Genomic DNA, 23455 nt, shown 5'->3' with positions numbered 1-23455 from the left:
CCTGGAGCTCCGTGCAGTGTTCTGGGCCCTCAGGTCCTTCCTTCCGTCCCTCAAGGGCAAGGTGGTGAGGATCTTCACCGACAACACCACCACCATGTTTTACATCAGGAAACAGGGCGGAACCAGGTCCCCAGGTCCCCAGCACTGTCCAAGGAGGCGCAGGACCTGTGGCATTGGGCCGCCGCCCAAGGGATGTGGGAACTACGGCAGGATCTAGTGGATCGCCTCTTCCGACGGTGGGGCACACCCCAGATCGACCTGTTCGCGACGGCGACGAACTCCAAGTGCCGGAGGTTCGCCAGCAGGTTTCCCCAGGCGAGGAGCATGGGTGATGCTTTCTCGTTCCCCTGGGAGGGCCTGTTCCTCTACGCGTTCCCTCCTTTGCCACTGCTAATCCGGCTCGTCAACCAGCTCATGAGGTCACGGTGCAGATGATCCTCGTCGCACCTGCGTGGCCGAGGCAGATATGGTTCCCGGACCTTCTGGATTTATCAGCGTCCCCGCCAATCAAGCTGCCGGTGGACGCGGATCTACTCTCCAGGGAAGGAGGCGCCATCCTCCACCATGACCCAAAATCGCTGAACTTGCAGGCCTGGCTCCTGCAGCGCTAGAGTTTGGAGGATACGACATACCGGCCGACTGCAGAGAGGTTCTTGCAAAGGCCAGGGCGTCCTCGACTCTTAAATGCTATGGACACAAATGGAAGAGGTTCTCTGTCTGGTGCCTGTCTGGTGCCACGCACAGAAGATTAACCCTCTACGGATTACGGCTCCCCAGGTACTGCCGTACCTGCTGACGCTGGCCAAAGCTGGACTGGCACACGCGTCCATCAAGATTCATCTTGCTGCGATCTCCCGATACACCAGAACCACGGGCCGGGTGGTGCTGACCAAGCTCATGGGACCTCCGTTCGAGCCTCTGCACTCGGCCCCGTTGAAGTTTCTGTTGTGGAAAACAGCGTTTCTTGTGGCCATCACCTCCGCACGACGGGTGGGAGAGATCCAGGCCCTTTCTTGCAAGGCCCCGTACTTGACTTTTCACGACACGACCAGTGATTGGTTATTACTACGAAAGACAGATCAGAAACGAAACTGATACTGGTTTTACTGGTTTTTTCTTGACCGAGGATTCCCAGCCTGACGACGGGGAATATTCATGAGCATGTGAATCAATGCCAGACCCATGCTGGAGAACAACAGTTACAGGTAAGTAACTTGTTCCTTATCCACTAGTGTGTTTGGGTCAAAAATGCCAGGGAGTTAGGGGGGTGCCTTGGACTAGTTTGTCCATAAATGGCAGGATGCAGGCTTTAGTCATTTTATTTGAGCTACTGGTAGCTGTAAGGGGGAGAGGTGCTGTTGGGTGAGAGTTCGAGATATTGTGATCTGTACAAGGGCAGTAGTGAGTGGCTGTAACTGTGATGTTGTTCAGATCAGCGAGCCAGTACAAGGTTTTTCCTTTGATAAGTGTGGGGTTAATTATTTGCTTTATAAGGCCAAAATGAGTTATTGAGTTGGCAACGGATAGTGCATTGCGATCATCTGGATCATTTAAACCAAGATAAGTCTCCCAGGAGAAGAGTCTTAGATATTAGCTTGGAGTCAGAGAGAAGATGGAGGATGTTCTCATTGAAGGATAGGAGTGGGCCCGGGGCTTGGTAGACTAGGTGAATGCATTGTACACCTGACTGATAATTGCAAATTCGTTTTAATCAAAAGCCAGTTCAAATAGGCATCACCCAGCCATTCACCATTGTAACATGCTCAGTATTTTAATGTTGCTTTCAATGTTAGTGTTTCACAATTTGTTTTGTCCCATTTTTAGGAACTGACAAAACCTGCTGCTTCGGATATCCATAATACAACCTTTATTATATCAAGTAAGTACATCACTTTAGTTAATTGGTCTGTTTTAACATTATTTTCAGTGTGTATGTCTATTTATGGGGGAGACACTTCCAGTTTCAACCTACTAGCCAGCTGTAAAAAGTTAGTCACTCACTGAAGCAGGAGCAACATTTGTGGGAGCACCCAGGGCACAATCCAGAGAAATGGGGAGAGCAAGGGCCCCCTGGAAGCCGAGATACGGTGCACAGGTGGCAGCCCGGGGATTTAAGAAGGAGGCCTCAGGCTGAAGACAGTTGGCCCGCGGCTGCAGACAGTGACGCCGGGCCAGGCCGCCACTTGAACCCAGGGGCGCTTGGCCCACCTACAGTCGAGGCATATACTCCCCCGCCCCACATCGCAGAGGGTCCGACAGTGTGAGAGGGGGGCACCAGTGATCCGGGGCATGCAGGAGCGGCCCGAAGGGTCCATAGAAGAGAGGAACACCAGGCCGGGGGAGGACCACGGCCCACGCAGTGTGGCGTGAAGCACAATGGTGGTTGTCTGGTTCCCTCCTAAACCCCTCCGCTCGCGCAGAGCCGACGGAGTGCTCCAGCGACCCCAGGGGGCTGAGGGACCAGAGATCTTTTGGTGGACCGACATCAGGGGCAGCCCAATCCCAGCCCATCTGGAACAGTGGGGGTGGGGGTGCTGGGAAGTGGAGGAGCTGAGCATAATGTTCCCAGAGGGGACCACGTGGAGTCAGTGAAGGCCAGGTGGATGTGTGAACCCCCATCTCTGGGGCGTGTGCCCATACCACCCGGCCGCCTCCTCTCCCCACCGCAGCAGAAAGGACAGAGGGGTTCCCCCCACCCCCTGGAGGTTGTGGGATCTGGTGAATCTTGTGGGGCCAGCCCCTGATTTGGCCACTCCCTGCTCCCCCATTAAGCAGCGGGGGAAGAACATGGGAGCTGGAGTGCAAAGGATAGGAGACCCTGGGGGCCACGTGGTGACGCTAAAGGAGACCAGCTGGTGGCGAGGGCCCTCTACCCAGGGGCGTGTGCCTGCCTCTCAGGCACCACATTAACTACGCCCAGCCCACTAGGATCTGCACCCCGAGAAGAGAAGAACATGTGAGCACCAGAAAGAGGGCCACAATGTGCTGGAAACGGCTGACCACCTCCAGGCCGACTTCCCGCGAGCATTGGTTCCCACGATGAGTCTCTAGAAAGAGGCCCACTGACACGCTGGACAATCCATAGGGCTTGTGGGGCCTCTTGTGAATCATACTTGGAAGCAGGTCAGCTCCTCCCAATAGGGTACGATCAGACAAGGGACAACACGACTGGCAGTGAGGGAAATCACATGAACGTAAAACCTAAGCTAGCTGACTTTGAGTAGACACAGAGGGAGAACCAGAGAGAGAGACGGCTCTGCCATGGCGGCCAGGAAGAGGATGCGGGGGGGAGAATCGGCAGCGACAAAAAAACACGTTGCAGCATTGATGGACGAGATCCAGAGCATGCGGGCCGACATCGGGGAAGGGGCAACAGAATAACTTCGAGGATGGACAAGATGGAAGATGGACTCGAAAAAATGGAGTACAATCAATCCTAACGGGATGCCATGGAGATTCAAATGGACGTGAGAATGTCGGAGATGGAAAGGAGAGAGGGGGAGATCACACTGAAAATGGATGACATTGAGATTAGAGGGAGGCAGAAAAATCAGAGTCTCTTTGGGATCCCGGAGAATGAGGGGGAAACGAGTTAGACATGAGGAGAATCCGCTACCTTGTCACTAAGCTCATTTTCGAGGAGGACACCATTGATGAAGCCAAAATTGAAAGGACCCACAGGGCTGGGGGACCAGCAGGAGGTCCCAGATCGGTACTCGTCTGATTTCATAACTACCCGGATAAGCACAGGATCCTTGAGAAGGCGAGGAAGAAGGGCCCAGTGATGTATGATAACGACAGAGTATTAATTCTTCAAGACCTGTCCTTGCTAATGCTCGCAAGGAGTTGTCTGTGTTCACCCCTAACGAAGTCTATGAGGTATCGGGTAATAATATCCATTTCTGATGTTTGTTAATCTGCTTAGAATCACATGCTGCGCATAGTCTGACATCCAGTGGTCACTGCAGAGTATTGCATTTTGTTTTTCGTAGTCGAAAAGGGGACGTCGGCAAGTCGTGTCTGTAACACTATCCCTATAGTGACGTGCAGTGTACCCACAATCCCTCACGCGTCGAGGTCCCTCAGATTGTTTTTTTCCACCCAGATATTGGTCGCCTTTACGCCGAGCTCCTCGAGAGACATTGCAAAAACATTTATCGACCGTTGGTCGTTATTAACTTATAAAATATATTATTACTTTAAATCCCTCCTTCGGCGTCGTAGCTGCGAAGTTGTTTCACCGCCTATCAAGATCTTCGACAGTGGTGCCTTCGACGGTGGAGGCTGTTTCGGCGTTCGCCGAACACGTGGCCTAGTCTCGCCAGCCAAATACAGTAGGGAGAGTGGGGTCGTGGGACATTTATTATTTTCTCTTTGAGAATGCCTTTCCCTTTCCCCTCCCTTTCCTTCGGGGTTTTTTGTCATATGCAATCGTTCCCTCAGCTATGGAGAGGACACCCTTTATGTTTTGCCCGCGTTGCATGCGCAAGTTTACCTGGAAAGACCAGCATAAACGGTGTAACCGTTGCTTGCCCCTCGACCACAAAGAAGACGGCTGTGCGGCCTGTCAGCTTCTTAAGCCTAAGACTTTAAAGGACCGCAGGGTCTAAAGGTGGGCAGCCTACGCCATGTCTAGGTCTGATTCCTCACCCGCGCCGGCGAAAGTGACGAGGAATGCGATAACCCGACGTCCGTTTCGGAAGTCGTAGACCTCTCTAAGGAGCGTTCACGCTCCTCGTCGTCTGTCCCCAGCCCCGACAAGCTCAGCTCACGCCCTGCTTATGGGGATGAACACCCCGGCGACACTGACGCACACAAAAAACACTCCCATAAACACACGGCCCACGGCTCTTCCTCGTCGAAGACGAAGAGAGCATTAGCGCCAACGGAGACGCAGGTCCTACTGGCGGCCTTCTCAGACCGTAAGTCTTAAGCCCCCCTCGCAACGGCAAACGCGACTGGGCTTCCCCCAGATAAGGGCGCTATCACTAAATCGCCAGACGATGCGCACTGTCAGAGAGCGTCCGTTGGCGTAGAGCAAGCAACGCCTGTAACGTCGACGCCAGAGGTATCCTCGACAGACAGCTTAATTGTCGAGAGCCTGGCGTGGATTATTTCCACCGATAGCCAGAGACGGACGGCGAAAGAAACGTCGATCACCGCTCACAAGGCCCGGGAGATGCCGAAAAGGTCAGAAGGAAGGCAGGAACTGCCCCCTCTGTCGAGAGGGACTCCTAGCCTACCAGATGGCTTTTCAGAAGGCAAGTGGTACCTTTCTTCGTTATGGGATAGGTTGAAGCGTTTTCAAACTGAAGGCCCTCCCTTTTCCCCCCTGACTGCTCTGGGGTATCTCAAGAAACCCTAGAGAGACTCCAGTTTTGTATGGGCAAAATGGAGAGGTTTATGGAGATTCAGAACCTTCCAACACCCAAGAGATTAAGAGAGGGACCTCAGGAGGATCCCAGGGCCAAGTACCCTCGGTTGTTTTGATCCCCTCCAAGAGGATGTAGATTTATATGACCTCACTGGAGAGGACCACCCACTTTCAGTAGGGTGACGAATTCTTAGGCAACGAAGGGGCACAAAACCTAGAGGTGGAAGATTTTGAAGATAACCCAGATATGGGTGGTGGGGGCTTCGGAGAAGACCCAGAAGAAGGTGCTTCACAGCCGTGCCAGTCCCCATCAGCGTTTTCAGACCCTGACGCTCTAAACCTGTCCCCTTTCCCCCACCCCCCAAGGACTCACCTATTAGGAATACGTCACCTATAGATGATCAACCTACCTTTAATGCACTACTACGCAAGGCAGCAGCACATTTCGAAATTGAGACCGTGGAAATTTCTCCTGACATAGACTTTGTAGAAAAGATCATCAAGGAGAAACCCCCTGTCAGCCAAACCATTCCCCTCCTCGCCTCAGTAAAGAGACGAATTATTCCTTCACTATCTACATCCGCGTTGGTCAGAGGGGTCAACCCGAGGATAGAAAAATTATTTAGTCCTTCCCCATCGTACCAGTTATACATCAGGGGCCACTCGGTACCAGACTCCTTAGTGGTGACAAATACAAGAAAAAGAGCAGGGGTCCCGCCGTCAACCAGCGAGGCACCACCAGATAAAGAGGGTAAAAAATTGTATGTCCTAGGAAAGAGGATTACAGCCTCGGCTGCCTTTTCCGCAAGAATTGCCAACAACAACTCTTTGCTGGCAAGTTACGCAGATGCAAAATGGAGCAAACTACGGAAGGACATCGAGGAGGTACCGGAACCCCTACGTACTCGGCTTCTGGCCACGGTTACTGAAGGGACCTTAGTCAACCAGAGGATCATTAAAAATACTCTGGATGCTGCAGAAACGGCTGGCCGTTCCCTAGTCCAAGGAATCCTCCGCAAACGCCATGTATGGCTATGTAATTCATGTTTTAAACCTGAAACACAAGCATCCCTAATTAACAAACCTATAGGGGATAGCAACCTCTTTGGGAAGGCGGTGGATGAGGCATTAGAGACCGCAAAGAAGGAATTTGACACCATCAAAACCCTAGACCAAATTTCAAGGCCTCCCAACAAACGTGGCTATGCAACAGACGTTTTTTTCGAGGCCAACGCCAGCAGCAACAACAACAGCAGCAGCAATACTCTGCAGGTAACTGGTCCTCTAACCAAGGCACCAGTGGACAATACAACCAAAGAGGACAAGGTCGTGGCAAGGGAAGAGGTCGGGGTCCCACCCCTAGAGGTTCCCAAGCCACCAACACCAAATGACGCGAAGATTCGGGTCCGCTCCCATGCATCGCTGGTCGGGGGCCGGTTAACATCCTTTCTTCCAGCATGGGAGGGTATAACCTCAGACTGCTGGCCACGATCAACCATAGCCCGCGGTTACTGTATAGAATTCAACAGTTCCCCCTACGTACAGAACCCCAAGGGGGGATGACGCATGTCACCAGAGCACCTTGCCATCCTTCTTCAAGAAGTGGACCAACTACTAGAAAAAGGAGCTGTAGAGGTTGTGCTTCTATCTCGGGTAATGGAAGGTTTTTATTCAGTGTACTTCCTTGTACCCAAAAAGGACTTAACCATGCGCCCTGTACTAGATCTGCACCCAGCAAACAAATTTGTCAAACCTCAAAGGTTTGTATTGGTGACTCTACAGGAGGTACCCCTGCTTTCACAGGGAGATTACATGACAACACTGGACATGAAAGATGCATACTTTCATATTTTAATGTTGCCAGCTCACAGAAAATACCTCAGGTTCATGATGGAGGGCAAACACTACCAGTTCAGAGTGCTACCCTTCGGCATAGCATCAGCACCGAGAGTATTCACGAAGGTAGTGGCAGCGGCCCACCTGCGCAAGTTGTCCATCCCAGTATATCCTTACCTCGATGATTGGCTCATAACAGGTGGGGTGGGTCTCCCAGACGTGAAACGGTATTACAAGACAGCCCAACTTGGGGTCCTGGTACAAGCACTCCCTTGTGCACCCTCTTCTTAAGAAACCCTCTACCAACCCCTCCTGCCCGACTATCGCCCAATCTCCATCACTCCCTTCCTGGGCAAGCTCCTGGAGAAACTGGCCATCTCCCAGCTTAACTTCCATGCTGAATCAGTTGGTAGTCTTCATGACCATCAATCCGGCTTCAGAGCTACCAGAAGCACAGAACCTGCTCTCCTGAAAATCCGTGAGGACCTGCTCTCGAACCTCGACTCGAACACTCTGTGTGTTCTCGTTCTGCTCGATCTCTCTTCTGCCTTTAACACTGTCAACCATGCCATCCTGCTCAACCGTCTCCGTGATAACCTGGGTATCACTGGTCAGGCTCTGGCGTGGCTGACCTCTTTCCTTTCCAATCGTCCCTCCCAGGTCCAACTGGGGTCCTTCCTCTCTGACATCCTTTTCTCTACCTGTGGTGTCCCCCAGGGATCTAATCTCTCTCCCTGGCTTTTCAACCAGTAACTGGAACTCCTTGCCCACCGCATCGTCGCTCTCTGCCCCAACTTTCAGTGCTATGCGGACGATACCCAGCTCATTTTCAGGCTACCCTCGGCCTCCTCCTCTCCTTCCCTCATCTCTGACTGTCTGTCTGCTATCCAGGAATGGTGTGCCGCCAATGACTTCTGCCTTAATGCCAGTAAGACTGAGATTCTACTCATTGGCACACCCACTCCCTCCTTCCCTGCAGCTCTCTGGCCAGCCTCTCTTGGCCCTCTTCCTGCTCCTACCTGCAAGGCAAAAAACCTCAGGGTCATCTTCGACTCCACACTCCTTCTCTCCTCATATCTCTGACGTCTCTAAGAAGTCACACTACCAGCTGCACCTCCTCAGCGGTATTCTTCCCTTCCTCTCCTTCCCCCAGAAGCTCACTGTCTCCCGAGCCCTGGTTCTCTCGAAGCTGGACTACTGTAACAGCCTCTATCTTAATCTGCCTGCCTCCACTCTCCGCCCTCTGCAACTCATCCAGAACAGGACTGCGAAACTTGTCCTTGGCCTCAAGCCCAGGGACCGTATCTCTCCAGGACTGAAATCTCTACACTGGCTCCCAGTGGCTGCGAGGATTAAGTTAAAAACCCTCTGCATTGTCCACAAGGCCTTCTGGGGCCTGGGGCCTAAATACCTTCAACTCTCTCTTCCTAAATATCTTCCTTCCCGAGCCCTTCGCTCATCCGTCCCCAACTCCCTCAGGGTCAGCCGCTTCTTGAAGCAACAAGCTGGGGGTAGATCTCTCTCCGCGGCAGGGGCCTCCCTCTGGAACAGCCTTCCTGCCTCCCTGAAACTTGAGGAGAACCATCTCTGGTCCCGAAGCACCTCAAAACCTTCCTCTTTGCTTCTGCTTTCTCTATCCCTCTCCCTTGCTAAATTCTTCACTGAAACTGCACTGAATCTGCAACTGGGCCACTCTCTCCGACCTCGGTCCTTGGCCCAGCCACTCTCCACTTGCACTACCTCCCTGGCAACCCCTGCACTGCGGGACTGTCTCTGTATCCCCACAGCCCCCCTCCCCCCCCAGCACTTGTCTGCACTTACCTTGCATTTGCCACCAGCTGGCCCTATTATTTATTTTTTATTCTACTTACCCTGTACTGCACTTCCCCCCTCCCCCTTGCACTTTTCCCTCCCCCCCTACCGCTGCACTTGCGCGATCTAAATGAGACCTGGCCTAGTAGTATCGTTGTCTGTCTGCCCCTTGTTCCCCCTCCCTGCCTCGTCGCGCCTTGAAACACTTGTGTATAGGCGCGTTACAAATGCCATATCATATCATATCACCTTGGGGCCCAGGGGCAGCTCCAGTGGATCGAATTGGACAACCATCAACTTCGGCCAGCTACGGTGGGGAAATGTTTATGGGTACTCGGAGACTGAATCCCCTGTAGAATCCGGGAACACCCTATACTTGGGACCATTTGGACCATTTGGAGAAAAGGGGCAGAAATGAGTGGAGTCACAACCTGGCCTTCCCACTGGAACACCAATGAGTCCCAGGAGTCAGAAATGCGATTCTGAATCCGCACAGATTCCAGACATGGTTTGAAGCTGGACTTGGGAGGATAGGCCAGCTATGGAGCGGGGACACGTTCATAGATATCCTTGGAGTTGGAGGAGGCCCTGGGCATAGGGAAAGTATCTGTTTTCCTGTACTTACAACTGAATGGGGTCCTCACCGATAGGGCCTGGAGCAAACAAATACAGCACGGCCTGACCCCCTTTGAAAGACATCTGGACACTAGGACGGAGATGAAGGGACTGATCTCAGCGATGTATGGGGCCCTTGTTGAATCCGGGGGCGCCTAAAGAGCAACTGAGGGAGAGGTGCGAGCGGGATATGGATGGGAGAATAAAATTCACACTGTGGGGATGTCCCTGTAATGGTTCCTACCAGACCTCGATTTCAAGTCAATATAAACAACACAAGATCAAGCTCCTACATAGGTGGCAGCTCAACCCAGTCAGAGTGGCCCAAATGTACCAAGATGTCCACCCACTTTATTTGCAGGAGTGTGGAAATAGGGCCGACTACTGGCCCATGTGGTGGGGCTGCCCAAGGGTGCAATTTTACTGGTATAAAGTCTTGGGATGGATTAAGGAGGTGAATGGGATCATCCAGGCCAAGTCCCCCTTGTTAGTCTTGTTTGGTGTAGAGGGGCAAGAAGGGGAATACTGCAGACTGTCGGGGATGTCCTCTGGCTTACTAATGGCAGCGAGAGCATGCCTTGCCACGAAATGGAAAAGCCCCCAAACACCGGACAAAAAGGAGTGGACAAATGTGGCAAATAATCTATACGTGATGGAACGGATAACAGCGGGATTGCATGGCCAGGCGGGCCCACTGGAGATGGAATGAGGAACCATACATGCCAATAAACTAAACAGTGTGTTTCTCCAGAATGGGGCCTGGCATGGATTCACATGCTCATGAATATTCCGTCGTCAGGCTGGGAATCCTCGGTAAAGAAAAAATTAGTTTCAGTTTCGTTTCTGAAGTGTCTACTAGTAACAAATCACTGGTCTCTGGGACATACTGCCCCCAGCCAATGACTGCCCTCTACCTAAGCCCCTCCTCTGGCAGCCATCTTCAGATTTTTACCGTACGTTCAAGTGTTGGGAGTCCTCCTGCTTTAGCTCTCGAGCTTTTACTGCATTTTGTGTTTTTTCAAAGAGTTTACTCTTATATTCTCAGCCAATCGAGCCTCAAGCTCCACCGATTCTACTTCCGATCAACGGGGACCCGTTTTCAGAATTTTCTACGCCCCTCAAGGGCATCTTTTCGTCGAGTTTCCACTTCTCGGAGGATTCCAGAAGATCTTTGAGGCCTACCCTGCGTGGTCATGGCCCAGGACAAAGGAAGCATGACGCCCGTTGGACCCAAGCTTTTCAGGAGCTGCCCTGGATGTGGGCTACAGAACGTCTTTAAGGAGGATGAGCACTCTCTGTGCCTCTACTGTCTTCACGACGACAAATCGCACGTGGAGAAGGATTGCGTTTTGTAAGAACATGTCCGAACGGACAATGAGGGATTGTCGTACTCGACTCGCCAACTGGCTGGAGGGGGAAGAGCCCAGCAGCAGGTGTGAAGAAGAAGAAGTCGGAGCGGTCTTCTAAGACCTTTGAGGGCGCTCTGGCGACGTGGCCCCAACATAAGGCAAAGCACCGCGAGTCCTCAGGCACCGGGAGCGTCGTCTGGCATGGATTCACATGCTCATGAATATTCCCCGTCGTCAGGCTGGGAATCCTCGGTAAAGAAAAAATCCGTATCAGTTTCGTTTCTGATCTGTCTTTCGTAGTAGTAACCAATCACTGATCTCTGCGTCATACTGACCACATCCAATGACTGCCCTCTACCTAAGCCCCGCCTCTGGCAGCCATCTTCAGATGTTTACCGCACGTTCAAGTGTTGGGATCCTCGTGCTATTGCTCTCGAGCGTTAGTGCTTTTTTCACGTTTTTCTCAGGAAAAATTTCTCTTTTTTCGGTCAAAAGAGCCTCAAGCTCCACCGTTTCTTCATCCGATTAACGGGGACCCGTGTCGGATTCGTCTACGCCCCTCAAGGGTGAAGATTTCGTCGAGCCACGCTTTTGGAGGACTCCAGAAGTTTCTCAGGCCCATCTCAGACATGGCCCAGGAGAAGGGAAGCTCGACGCCCGGAAAGCTGTTCAGGGTCTGCCCTGGATGCCAGCTTCAGAATGTCTTTAAGGAGGACGAACACTCCCTTTGCCTTTACTGCCTACATGAGGACAAGACGCACGTGGAGAAGGACTGCGTTTTGCGGCAATATGTCGGAGCGGACCATGAAGGACCGCCATCAACGTCTCACCAACTGGCTGGAAGGAAAGAGCCTGTCAGGCGAGAAGAAGAAGTCCGAGCAGTCTTCTAAGACCTTTGAGGGCGCCCCGGCGATGGGAGTCCAACAGAAGGCCAAGCACCGCCAGTCCGCTGGCACCGGGAGCGCCGAACGGTCGGGCTCTACGGGCGCCAGGCAGGGCAGATCCTCCCCGGCGTCATCAACCACGAGCCAACGCTCTGGCTCGGGTGAGAGGAAGGCCGAGCATCCGGCGAAGCTCCTGGAGAGACCCCGGTCGAGCTCGAAGGCCCCATCGGAGGGGGAGCAAGGCGGTGACCCTCCCCTTCCCCCAAGGAGAAGGCGGTGAGCGCACCTAGGGTGGTGAAAGTCTTGATCCACACGGCCAAGGCCTCTATCGAGACAGTCGCGGCGGCCCTGGCTCAGCCTGTGGAGGCTACACCAGTGGTGGCGACCTCGGGGCCCAGAGTCTCCCTGCCACCGCGGAGGGAGTCCTCTTTCATGCCCATCGACAGGACCCCTGTGAAACCTCCGACGGAGAAGAAAAAGGGGGGGCAGGAGGTCGTCGTGGATTCGGTCTCAACCTCTGAGGAGGAGCTGATCGAAGTCTTAAGCCACGGCGTTGGCGTGGAAGAAGACCAGCCCGTCGGGAGGGACCCCGACGTAGGAGACGACGAGAACGTCGAGGGTTCCCGTCGGACTCCCCCTCAACCAGTGCCGCAAGACAACTCGGCGGCCATTTTGTTGGCTATACAGTCCTTATGCTCGGAGATAAGGACGAGACTGCCGTTACCACCAACGGAGGAACCGCTCCCGACGGGGGACCCGGAGCCAGGCCCTTCTGGGAGCCCTCCCCCTAAGAGAAGAAGGATTCATCCTCCACCTCCTTTTCAGCCATCGCGCCCTGTTCAGCCCTCCTCCCCGTCCAAGACACGTGGGGATGATACGGGAACTGACACGGCCGCGACGGGTACAGACGACGAGGTTTACGACGAGGATCTCCCGTCGTCACCTCCCACCCGGGCTTCCCCGCCCGACGAGATTGGATTGTTTCACTCCATGATCGCCAGGGCATCCAAGCTTTTCCAGCTCTGCGCGGAAGAGAAGAAGGAAGGTTTCCTTTATCAACGGCGCGAGACCAAGAGGAAGACGGTCCTCGCTATACCTCTACTAGACGATATTTGGGATGAGGGCCTCGCCCTCCTCAAGAACCCATCCACGACGCCGGCTAGAAAGGATCGGTACGAGAAGTAGTACCGGGTCCCGGACGCGGCCCCCTTGTGCCTTCGGGCACAGCCAACCCTGGACTCGGTCGTCTCCGCGGCGGCCAGGAAGAAAGCGGGGGGGCGTGGCCTCTACGTCGACCTCCCCGCCGGACGGCGAGGGAAAGAAATTAGACCCGATGGTACGCAGAGTCATCTCGTCGGCAGCGACGACGATTAAGACGGCCAACGTCTTGGCTATCGTAGCCCGTTACGACAGGGAGTTGTGGTACAAACTGGCCCCCCTGCTGGACTTCCTACAAGTCGACATGAGGGCGGAAGCCCTAGAGATCTTGCAGGAAGGAGAGGTGGCGCCGGACCACACCATTACGATTGCGATGGACATCGCTGACACTGGATTTCGCCAGTTGGGCAACGGCGTGTGCCTTAGGCGACATGGATGGCTCAAGGCTACTGACTTCCGTCAGGACGTGCAGACCAGAGTCTTGGACATGCCGTTCGACGGAAACATTCTGTTTGGGAAAACAGTGGACGATTCCCTTCAAGCCATCAAGGCGGACACGGACATGGCCCGGGCTCTTGCGGTTCTCCAGCAACGGCGGCCGCCCTTTCGGAGAGGCAGAGGCAAACAGGGTGCCTTCAAAGGTTCCAGCGGCGGATTTTCCACCTACCGTAAAGCGGCCCGTTCGTCGTCACAGGAAGCTTACAGGGGACGAGGCAAGTCAGGCAGACCCCGCCGTCGTCGCCAAGGAGGACAAGGCGGCAAAGCCTCATCGAAGCAGGACTGAACCGGCCGTGGGGTCGGGCCCCCACCGAAGCACCCCGGTGGGAGGCCGGCTGGCGAGCTTCGTCAGCGTGTGGGAGTCCATCTCCACCGACCGTTGGGTGCTGGATGCCCTAGCTCAGGGTCACGCGCTCGTGTTTCTAAAGAGGTGCCTGCGCGTCCCCCCTGTGGCCAGGAAAGAACATCACGTCCCTCAACTTCTCTTGGAGGTAAAGGCGATGCTCAAGAAGGGCGCCATCGAGCTCGTCCCAAAGAGGCTTCGGGGCTCCGGAGTCTACTCGAGATACTTCCTCGTGAAGAAGACGGGAGGTTGGCGTCCCATCCTGGACCTACGACGACTGAACAAATTCATCAAGGCACAGAAGTTCCGGATGGTCACCCTCCGACATGTCCTCGGTCAACTGGAGGAGGGCGATTTCCTGTCGTCGTTGGATTTGGAGGATGCCTACTTCCATATTCCCATCCTAAAGGGACACCGAAAGTTTCTCAGGTTCGTGGTCCAAAGGTGTCACTACCAGTTCAAAGCCCTTCCCTTCGGATTGAGGTCGGCACCCAGGGTGTTCACCAAGTGCCTCGCACCGGTGGCGGCGCAGCTGCGCCGAGAGGGGATCCACGTCTACCCCTACCTGGACGACTGGCTCATCCGAGCAAAGACGAAGGAGCTCGCCGTGGAGCACACGGCAAGGACCGTCCAACTACTCACAGACCTGGGATTCTCCATAAACTACGCCAAGTCCCACCTGGTGCCCGCGCAAGACGCACTGTTTCTGGGAGCGAAGCTCGACACAGTGTCGCTTCTGGCCTCTCCGTCGGAGGAAAGGACGAGGGCCATCTTGGGCAAGGTGCAGCGGATGCTGGCTGCGGACGTGGCCAGGGTGAAGTCCATCAAGTCCCTCCTCGGAATGATGTCTTCTTGCATTTATCTCATCCGCCTGTGCAGGCTCCGGATGCGCCCGTTGCAGGAGTTCCTGGACGCGCGTTGGATCCAGACGGGCAGCTTCGAGGAGAGGATCACACTCGAAGAGAGTTTCCGACGAGCGATCCGGTGGTGGGGTACCCGCGCGCATGGACTTCCAGATCCCCGGCCACCAGGAGACAGTGACCACGGATGCCTCCCTGGAAGGGTGGGGAGCGCACACCGAAAATCTGTACGCGAGAGGCCTTTGGCTTCCGACGGAGAAGTCCCTCCATATCAACGTCCTGGAGCTCTGTGCAGTGTTTTGGGCCCTCCGGTCCTTTCTTCCGTCCCTCAAGGGCAAGGTGGTGAGGATCTTCACCGACAACCCCACCACCATGTTCTACATCATGAAGCAGGGCGGTACCAGATCCCCAGCCCTGTCCAAGGAGGCGCAGGATCTGTGGCATTGGCCCGTCGCCCAAGGGATGTTTCTGGTGCCGTTTCATCTGGCAGGGATAAAAAACACCATCGCCGACTCGCTCAGCAGAGAGCTGCGCTCGTGCCACGAGTGGGAACTACGACAGGATCTAGTGGACCGCCTCTTCCGACGGAGGGGCACACCCCAGATCGATCTGTTCGCGACGGCGACGAACTCCAAGAGCCGGAGGTTCGCCAGCAGGTTTCCCCAGCCGAGGAGTATGGGCGATGCTTTCTCGTTCCCCTGGGAGGGCCTGTTTCTATACGCATTCCCTCCATTGCCATTGCTGATCCGGCTCATCAACCAGCTCAAGAGGTCACAGTGCAAGATGATCCTCGTCGCACCTGCGTGGCCGAGGCAGATATGGTTCCCGGATCTTCTGGACTTGTCAGCGTCCCCGTCAATCAAGCTGCCAGTGGACGCGGATCTTCTCTCCAGGGAAGGAGGCGCCATCCTCCATCACGACCCGAAGTCGCTGAACTTGCAGGCCTGGCTCCTGCAGCGTTGGAGTCTGGAGGATACGGCATACCGGCTGACTGCAGAGAGGTTCTTGCAAAGGCCAGGGCGTCCTCAACTCTTAAATGCTATGGACACAAATGGAAGAGGTTCTCTGTCTGGTGCCACGCACAGAAGATTAACCCTCTACGGATTACGGCTCCCCAGGTACTGCCGTACCTTCTGACGCTGGCCAAGGCTGGACTGGCGCACGCGTCCATCAAGATTCATATTGCTGCGATCTCCCGATACACCAGAACCACGGGGCGGACGTCTTTGTGGTCTCATCGTCTGGTGAAAGAATTCATGAAGGGACTGTTCAGATCGTTCCCGCCAGTGAAGGCTCCGGCCCCGGCGTGGGAGCTCAACGTGGTGCTGCCCAAGCTCATGGGACCTCCATTCGAGCCTCTGCACTCGGCTCCGTTGAAGTTCTTGTCGTGGAAAACAGCGTTTCTTGTGGCCATCACCTCCGCACGACGAGTGGGAGAGATCCAGGCCCTTTCCTGCGCGATCTGTTCGCCTAAGGTGAGCCGGGTGCGGAGGTAAGAATTGCTTAATGTTGAGTTTGATTTAATGCTTAATCTTGAGCCTTTGCCACCTCCCGTGGTTGTGCATGTGTGTACTGCTATGTATTCTTTATTCATGAGCATGTGAATCCATGCCAGACCCCATGCTGGAGAAGGAACAAGTTACTTACCTGTAACTGTTGTTCTCCAGAATGGGTCTGGCATGGGTTCACATGCGAACCCTCCCGCCTACCCCTCTGCGGCTCTTCACTTGGTAATACTGCCACTTCACGTGCTACCAAATCTGAAGATGGCTGTCAGAGGCGGGGCTTAGGTAGAGATCAGTCATTGGCTGTGGTCAGTATGACGCAGAGATCAGTGATTGGTTACTACTACGAAAGACAGATCAGAAACAAAACTGATACTGATTTTTTTCTTTACCGAGGATTCCCAGCCTGACGACGGGGAATATTCATGAGCATGTGAATCCATGCCAGACCCATGCCGGAGAACAACAGTTACAGGTAAGTAACTTGTTCCTTTCAGCCTATCGATAAGACCCTGTGAAACCCCGGGGCGGAGAAATAGGGGGGGTGGGCGGTAGCCATTACAGACACAGATACCACCTCTGAAGATGAGCTGGCTGGCGTCGCAAAGATCCTGGACAAGAAGTTCGAGGAGGTCCAGTCCTACGGGAGGGATCCCGACGAGGCGGATGAAGAAAGCGACGGCGGTGCCGACGAGGAATGGTGGGCCGTGGAGGGGACGGAGGATCCTACTCCCCAACCGTCGCAACCCGTGCCTATGCCACAAGACAACTCGGGAGCGATCTTGATGGCTAATCGGGCCTTGTGTACAGAGATAAGGACAAGGTTGCCCTTACCCCCAGCGGACGATCCAGCGGAGCCTGGACCGTCTGGAAGCCCACCGAGCAATCGGAGAACTCGTCCCCCTCCTCCCTTCCAGCCTTTACAGCCTTCACAGCCTTCATCTCCTTCCCCCTCTCCGAGGGATGAGATGGAACGGAGACGGCGACGACTGGGGCAGATAACGACGGTGGTGGCGGAATGGACTTTCCATCACCATCCACTCGGGCCTCCCCTCCCGAGGAAATTGGCTCCTTCCATGCCATGATCGCCAGGGCATCTGAGCTCTTCCAGCTCTTCCCCGAAGAACAGAAGAAGGAAGGTTTCCTCTATCAACGGCGGGAGGCCAAGAGGAAGACTGTCCTCTCAGTCCCGTTACTGGACGACATCTGGGACGAGAAAGAACCTCTCCACGGCTCCTGCTAAGAGAGACCGGTATGAGAAGAACTACCGGGTCCCGTACTCCGCCTCCATGTGCCTCACGGCACAGCCGTCCCCGGATTCAGTCGTCTCTGCGGCAGCCAAGAAGAAAGCGGCAGGGGCGGCGGCTTCAACTTCCCCGTCAGACGGTGAGGGGAAGAAACTGGACACTATGGGAGAACGGGTCATCTCGTCGGCGGCAACGACTATTGAAGCGGCCAACGCCCTCGCGATTGCGGCACGCTACGACAGGGATCTGTGGTTTAAGATCGCTCCCCTGCTGGACTTCGTCCCGGACGACAAGAGGGCTGAGGCCCTGGAAATCCTACAGGAAGGCGAGGTGTCTTCGGACCACGCCATTACAGTGGCGACAGACATTACTGACACCGGCTTTTGCCAGATGGGCCAACAGCGTTTGCCTTCGCCGGCAAGGCTGGGTCAAGGCCACCGACTTCCACCAGGACGTGCAGACCAGGGTTCTGGACATGCCCTTCGACGGGAACAACCTGTCCGGCAAGACAGTGGACGAGTCACTGCAGGCCATCAAGGTGGACACCGAGACGGCTCGGGCCTTATGTGTTCTTCAACAACGACGGCCGTCCTTTTGGAACTCCGGAGGCAAGCAAGGTGCCGCCAAAGGATTCGGCAGCGGTTCCTCATCGTACTGCTAAGCAGCCCGCTCTTCGTCACAGGAAGCCTACAGAGAACGCTGCAAGACAAGAGGATCTTGTCGTCGTCGCCAAGGAGGACAAGGCGGCAAGACCGCGGTCAAGCAGGACTGAACCGGCCGTGGCGTCGGGCCCCCCACCCAAGAGCTCCGGTGGGAGGCCGGCTGGCGAAATTCGTCAGCGTGTGGGAGTCTCCACTGACCGTTGGGTGCTGGATGCACCGGCCCGCGGGCACACCCTGAAATTTCAGGTGTCCCCGTGTACCACCCGTGGCAGGAAGGAAAACCACGTCCCACAACTACTTTTGGAGGTACGAGCGATGCTAAGAAAGGGAGCCATAGAACTCATCCCAAAGAGGCTACGGGGCTCCGGAGTGTACTCGCAGTACTTCCTTGTCCAGAAGAAAACCAGCGGTTGGCAACCAATCCTGGACCTTCGTCGTCTAAACAAGTACATCAAGTCTAAGAAATTCCAGATGGTGACCCTCCAGCACATTCTGGGACAGCTGAAGGGAGGTGATTTCCTATCGTCGCTGGACTTGGAGGATGCCTACTTCCACATCCCCATTCTAAAGGGACATTGCAAGTTCCTACTATTCGTGGTCCAGGGACGGCACTACAAGTTCAAAGCCCTTCCCTTCAGATTGAAGTCGGAGCCCATAGTGTTTTAGTGTTCATCAAGTGCCTGGCACCAGTGGCGGTGCGGCTGTGCCTGCTGGGGGTCCATGTCTACCCCTACTTGGACGACCGGTTCACCCGAGCAAAGTCAAGAGAACTCGTCGTCGAGCACACAGCAAAGACTGTCTAACTGCTCACGGATCTGGGATTCTCGATACACTTTGCAAAATCCCACTTGGTACTGTCGCAAGTCGCCCTGTTCCCGGGAGCCAGACTCGACCCAGTGGCGCGATTGGCTTCTCTGTCGGAGGAAAGGACAAAGGCCATCCTGGGCAAGGTACAACGGCTGTTGACCATGGACGTGGCCAGGGAGAGGTCCATTAAGTACCTACTCAGCATGATGTCATTGTGCATCTACCTCGTGCGCCTATGCAGGCTGCGGATGCGACCACTGCAGGAGTTCCTCGACGCCCATTGGATGCAAGCGGCGGGCAACTTCGAGGACAGGATCTCGCTCAACGAGACTTTCCGCCAAGCGATCCAGTGGTGGAGCACCCGCGCGCATCTAGCTGCGGGCATGGACTTCCAGACCCCGGCACATCAGGAAACGGCGACGACGGACGCCTACCTAGAAGGATGGGAAGCACATACCGGAGATCTCCACGCAAGAGGCCTTTGGCACCACAATGTTCTACATCCGGAAGCAGGGGGGGCACCAGATCCCCAGCCCTATCCAAGGAAGCGCAGGATCTGTGGCTCTTGGCTGTCGCCCAAGGGATGTTTCTGGTACCCTTCCATCTGGCAGGAATAAAGAACACCATCGCCAACTCACTCAGCAGGGAGCTGCGCTCGTGCCACGAGTGGGAGCTGCGGCGGGATCAAGTGGTTCTCCTTTTCCAACGATGGTGCAATTCCCAGATCGACCTATTCGCGACGACAGCGAACGCCAAGTGCCTGAGGTTCGCCAGCAGGTTTCCCCAGCTGGGGAGCATGGGCGATGCCTTCTCATTACCCTGGGACGGCCTGTTCCTGTATGCGTTCTCACCGTTGCCATTGCTGCTGCGACTCATCAGTAAACTCAGACGGTCCCTTTGCAGGGTGATCCTCGTCGCACTGGCGTGGCCGAGGCAGATTTGGTTCCCGGACCTTCTGGACATGTCAGCGTCCCCCCCCAGTCAAACTGCTGACGGACGCGGATCTTCTCGGCGGATACGGAGGTGCCATCCTCCATCACGCCCCGGGGTGGCTGAACCTGCAGGCCTGGCTCCTGCAGCACTAGGGTTCGGAGGGTATGATATCCCGGCGGACTGCAAGGAGGTGCATGCAAAGGTCAGGGTGTCCTTGACTCTCAAGTGTTATGGACACAAATGGCAGAGGTTTTCTGTCTGGTGCCGTGCAGAGAAGATTAACCCTCTGCGGATTACGGCCCCTCAAGTGCTGCCGAACTTTCTATCGCTAGCAAAGGCGGGGCTGGCTCATGCCTCCATCAAGATCCATCTGGCGGCTATCTCCCGCTACACCAGAACTCCGGAGCGCTCGTCGCTATGGTCCCATCGCCTGTTGAAGGAGTTCATGAAAGGACTGTTCCGATCGTTCCTGCCGGTGAAGTCCCCGGCCCCGGCGTGGGAGCTGAACGTGGTGCTGACCAGGCTCATGGGGCCGCCATTCGAGCCGCTGCATTCGGCACTGTTGAAGTTCCTGTCGTGGAAGACAGCGTTTCTTGTGGCTATCACCTCCGCACGACGAGTGGGAGAGATCCAGGCCCTCTCATGTAAACCTCCATACCTGACATTCCATGAAACAAGGGTGGTGCTGAGGATGCACCCCTCCTTCATGCCTAAGGTGCCATCGGACTTCCATCTCAACGAGCCCTTGGTGTTACCCGTTTTCTTCCTGTTGCCTTCGTCGCCGGCCGAGAAGACTTTGCACTCGCTGGATGTAGCTAGAGCCTGAAGTTCTACGTGGACCGCACAAAGAGCCTTTGGAAGACATCACAACTGTTTGTGGACTTTGGACCTGTAAACCAAGGGAAGGCCCTCTCGAAGGCTTCCATTTCCAGATGACTCTCCGGCTGCATCGTGCACTGTCAAACCGACCGTTGCCAGTCCGGCCGAGAGCCCATTCGACCAGAGCGATCGCTGCTACAACGGCGTTCTTGTCTGGTGTGCCCCTGCTGGACATCTGCAGGGCTGCTACGTGGAGGTCGACGCGCACCTTCACGATATTCTACTGCGTCGACTGGGATTCCAGGGAGGGGATTCCAGGGAGGAGTCCAGGGTCGTCCAGGCATTGCTGCGCAACCTGTTCGTCTGAAGGTGGGCCTGGTGAGGAGGTAAGAGTTGCTTAATTTTGAGTTGATGAAATGCTAATGTTGAGCCTTACCACCTCCCGTGGTTGTGCATTTGTGTACTGCTATGCATTCTTGTATTCATGAGCATGTGAATCTATGCCAGACCCCATGCTGTAGAAGGAACACGTTCCTTACCTGTAGCAGTTGTTCTCCAGCATGGGTCTGGCATGGATTCACATGCGAACCCTCCCTCGTACCCCTCTGACTCTTCTCTTGCTCCTACTGCCACTTTACGTGCTACCAAATCTGAAGATGTCTGCCAGAGGAGGGTCTTAGGTAGAGGGCAGTCATTGGCTGGGGGCAGTATGACCCAGAGACCAGTGATTGGTTACTAGTAGAAAGACAGTTCAGAAACGAAACAGAAACTGATTTTTTTTTTCTTTACCGAGGATTCCCAGCCTGATGACAGGGAATATTCATGAGCATGTGAATCCATGCCAGACCCATGCTCGAGAACAGCAGTTACAGGTAAGTAACTTGTTCCTTAGCCAGCAGTACTGAGGAAGCAGGAGAATAAGGGATGCCAGGGCAGAGAACAAACGCCAATGGTTATTGCTTTAAATGGAGGGGAATAACGGGTAAAATAAGGGGTCTTATGGAGGTGGATGGTACCGGGAGGGTCAGGGGGAGCGGGGTTTGTTCATTGTTGAGGCAGAGTACAGGTACTTTCCTTTGTGGGGTCAAAACTGTCTAAATGTATGCTTCATAAAGTTGAACTGACACTTGTACCAAAATGTTTAATAAACACGAATTTGAAGAAAAAGTCACTTGCCACCACAATTCTTAAAGCACACCATTTTTTACTTGCAAGAGTGAATTATCTCTAGCCTGTGGCGAGTGCACATAATAAGGCGTTTGTGTTGTATACAAATAAGGTGCAGTCACCTATTTTAGGGGGTTTACAGACAACTTTAAAGGGTGATCACACTGCTCCTTGTGCCCCTTTGTGTCTTTAATACCTGCATTACCATATACCCCATAATATCTCCATAATTTGCCACACACCAATCTGCATATAAAGTAGCATAACATGACTGCTGAGTGGGGGCGTGGCTACATGGCCACGGGATAAAACGTGTTTCTGAGGTGCTCCTTTAGATCCTTCAATGCTCCTGGCGAATAAAGGCGATCCGAGCCGATTGCAAGACGCAATTCCAGAACTGCAGAAGCATAAATGCAGGGGTTTGCACCTTGATCAAAATGCTGGAGCTGATCGAAGCACGGGTTTCAAGCCGCAACCTGTAGAAGTGTGTAGGACCTGAGCTGCGGCAACAAACAAGATGGCGGCTGATGGAGAACAAAGGAATTCGCCATAGGACAGCAACACCGAAGGCAGAAGGGTTATGCCGCAGGTCAACAAGAGCGGACCCCGACCGGCGTACAAAGGACTGGAAGGGGAGAACAGAGAAGCAGCAGCATTGTATGATGCTCTGGAGCACCGTATCCCCAGCAGTAGCGCAGCGGACAGCTGATTAAATGCTACGAAGTAGCAACGAGTGTGCAGGAAGTCTGGGAGATCAAAACAGGCGCACAGGAGTATCGAGCACGGTGACCATTACAAGGAATTAAGTAGATGAGTGATGGGATGGATTTGCAATACCACACAGCTAATCGGAAGAAAGTGATGGTGGAATTGCATGTACGGCCTCCTGTGCACAGGTGAATTGCGTGAAATCGGAGACCGGTGCAATAAAGAATAGTAACGAAGGCAACCTGGGGAGTAGCGTGTGTCAGTGAATGCATACGGCGCTGAGGCGGAACCCTACAGACAGCATTGAGAACCGAAAAACTGATGCTGAGTGAGAGGATACAATGGCAAGCGCTGGAAAGGCAGTGATCAGGCCTTCCGAAACAGGAAACTGACAGAGGATTAGAACGAAAGGAATTTGTGCACACGGCGGATACAGCGTGGCGGCACAACACGGGCAGGTCTGCCATATAAAAGGAATACTTTGCGACCTGTGAAGACACCAGACACTCGCTTGGATGCACGTTTACTAAGGTACTATAAGCATAGTGGGTTCAAAGCAGACTGGAGCTGAACCAAGGAGCGGGCGGAAAGGAGTCGAGCGAAACGTGGGGGCCCAGATCATGTGTAGAAGAAGCCGGATAAGCAACTAAGAACTTTGGTGAGGTTGTAAGCAACAAAGGAAAGTGCAGCAAACGGTACACCGACCACTCGGCTCCAGAACAGAGCAGCACGGCCTGAGGCAGTTGGAGTGCGGCCAGCACAGGGAACGAAGCAACGTTTTGTATGCACCTAGGTGAAGTAAGGGATTTTTATATTGTACAATGGTACCTGGACCTGCTAGGGCCTACACCTCCATATGACTAGCTATAAGAGCTCAC

The 23455-nt window shown here is 54.4% G+C and overlaps 1 protein-coding gene across 2 annotated transcripts in view; it reads left to right on the top strand.

The window, feature by feature from the left end:
* Nucleotides 1-23455, top strand: part of HJURP (Holliday junction recognition protein) — a 967877-nt gene that overhangs the window by 233159 nt on the left and 711263 nt on the right. For both annotated transcript variants that reach the window (XM_069620625.1, XM_069620626.1), the window contains exon 6: nucleotides 1825-1879. In XM_069620625.1, the coding sequence (XP_069476726.1) occupies nucleotides 1825-1879 (55 nt within the window). The remainder of the gene's footprint in view (nucleotides 1-1824; nucleotides 1880-23455) is intronic.

This window comes from Ambystoma mexicanum, chromosome 5q (genome assembly GCF_040938575.1).
Source record: "Ambystoma mexicanum isolate Mex_15411 chromosome 5q, UKY_AmexF1_1, whole genome shotgun sequence".
NCBI lineage: Eukaryota > Metazoa > Chordata > Amphibia > Caudata > Ambystomatidae > Ambystoma > Ambystoma mexicanum.
This window is presented reverse-complemented; position numbering and strand designations above follow the sequence as displayed.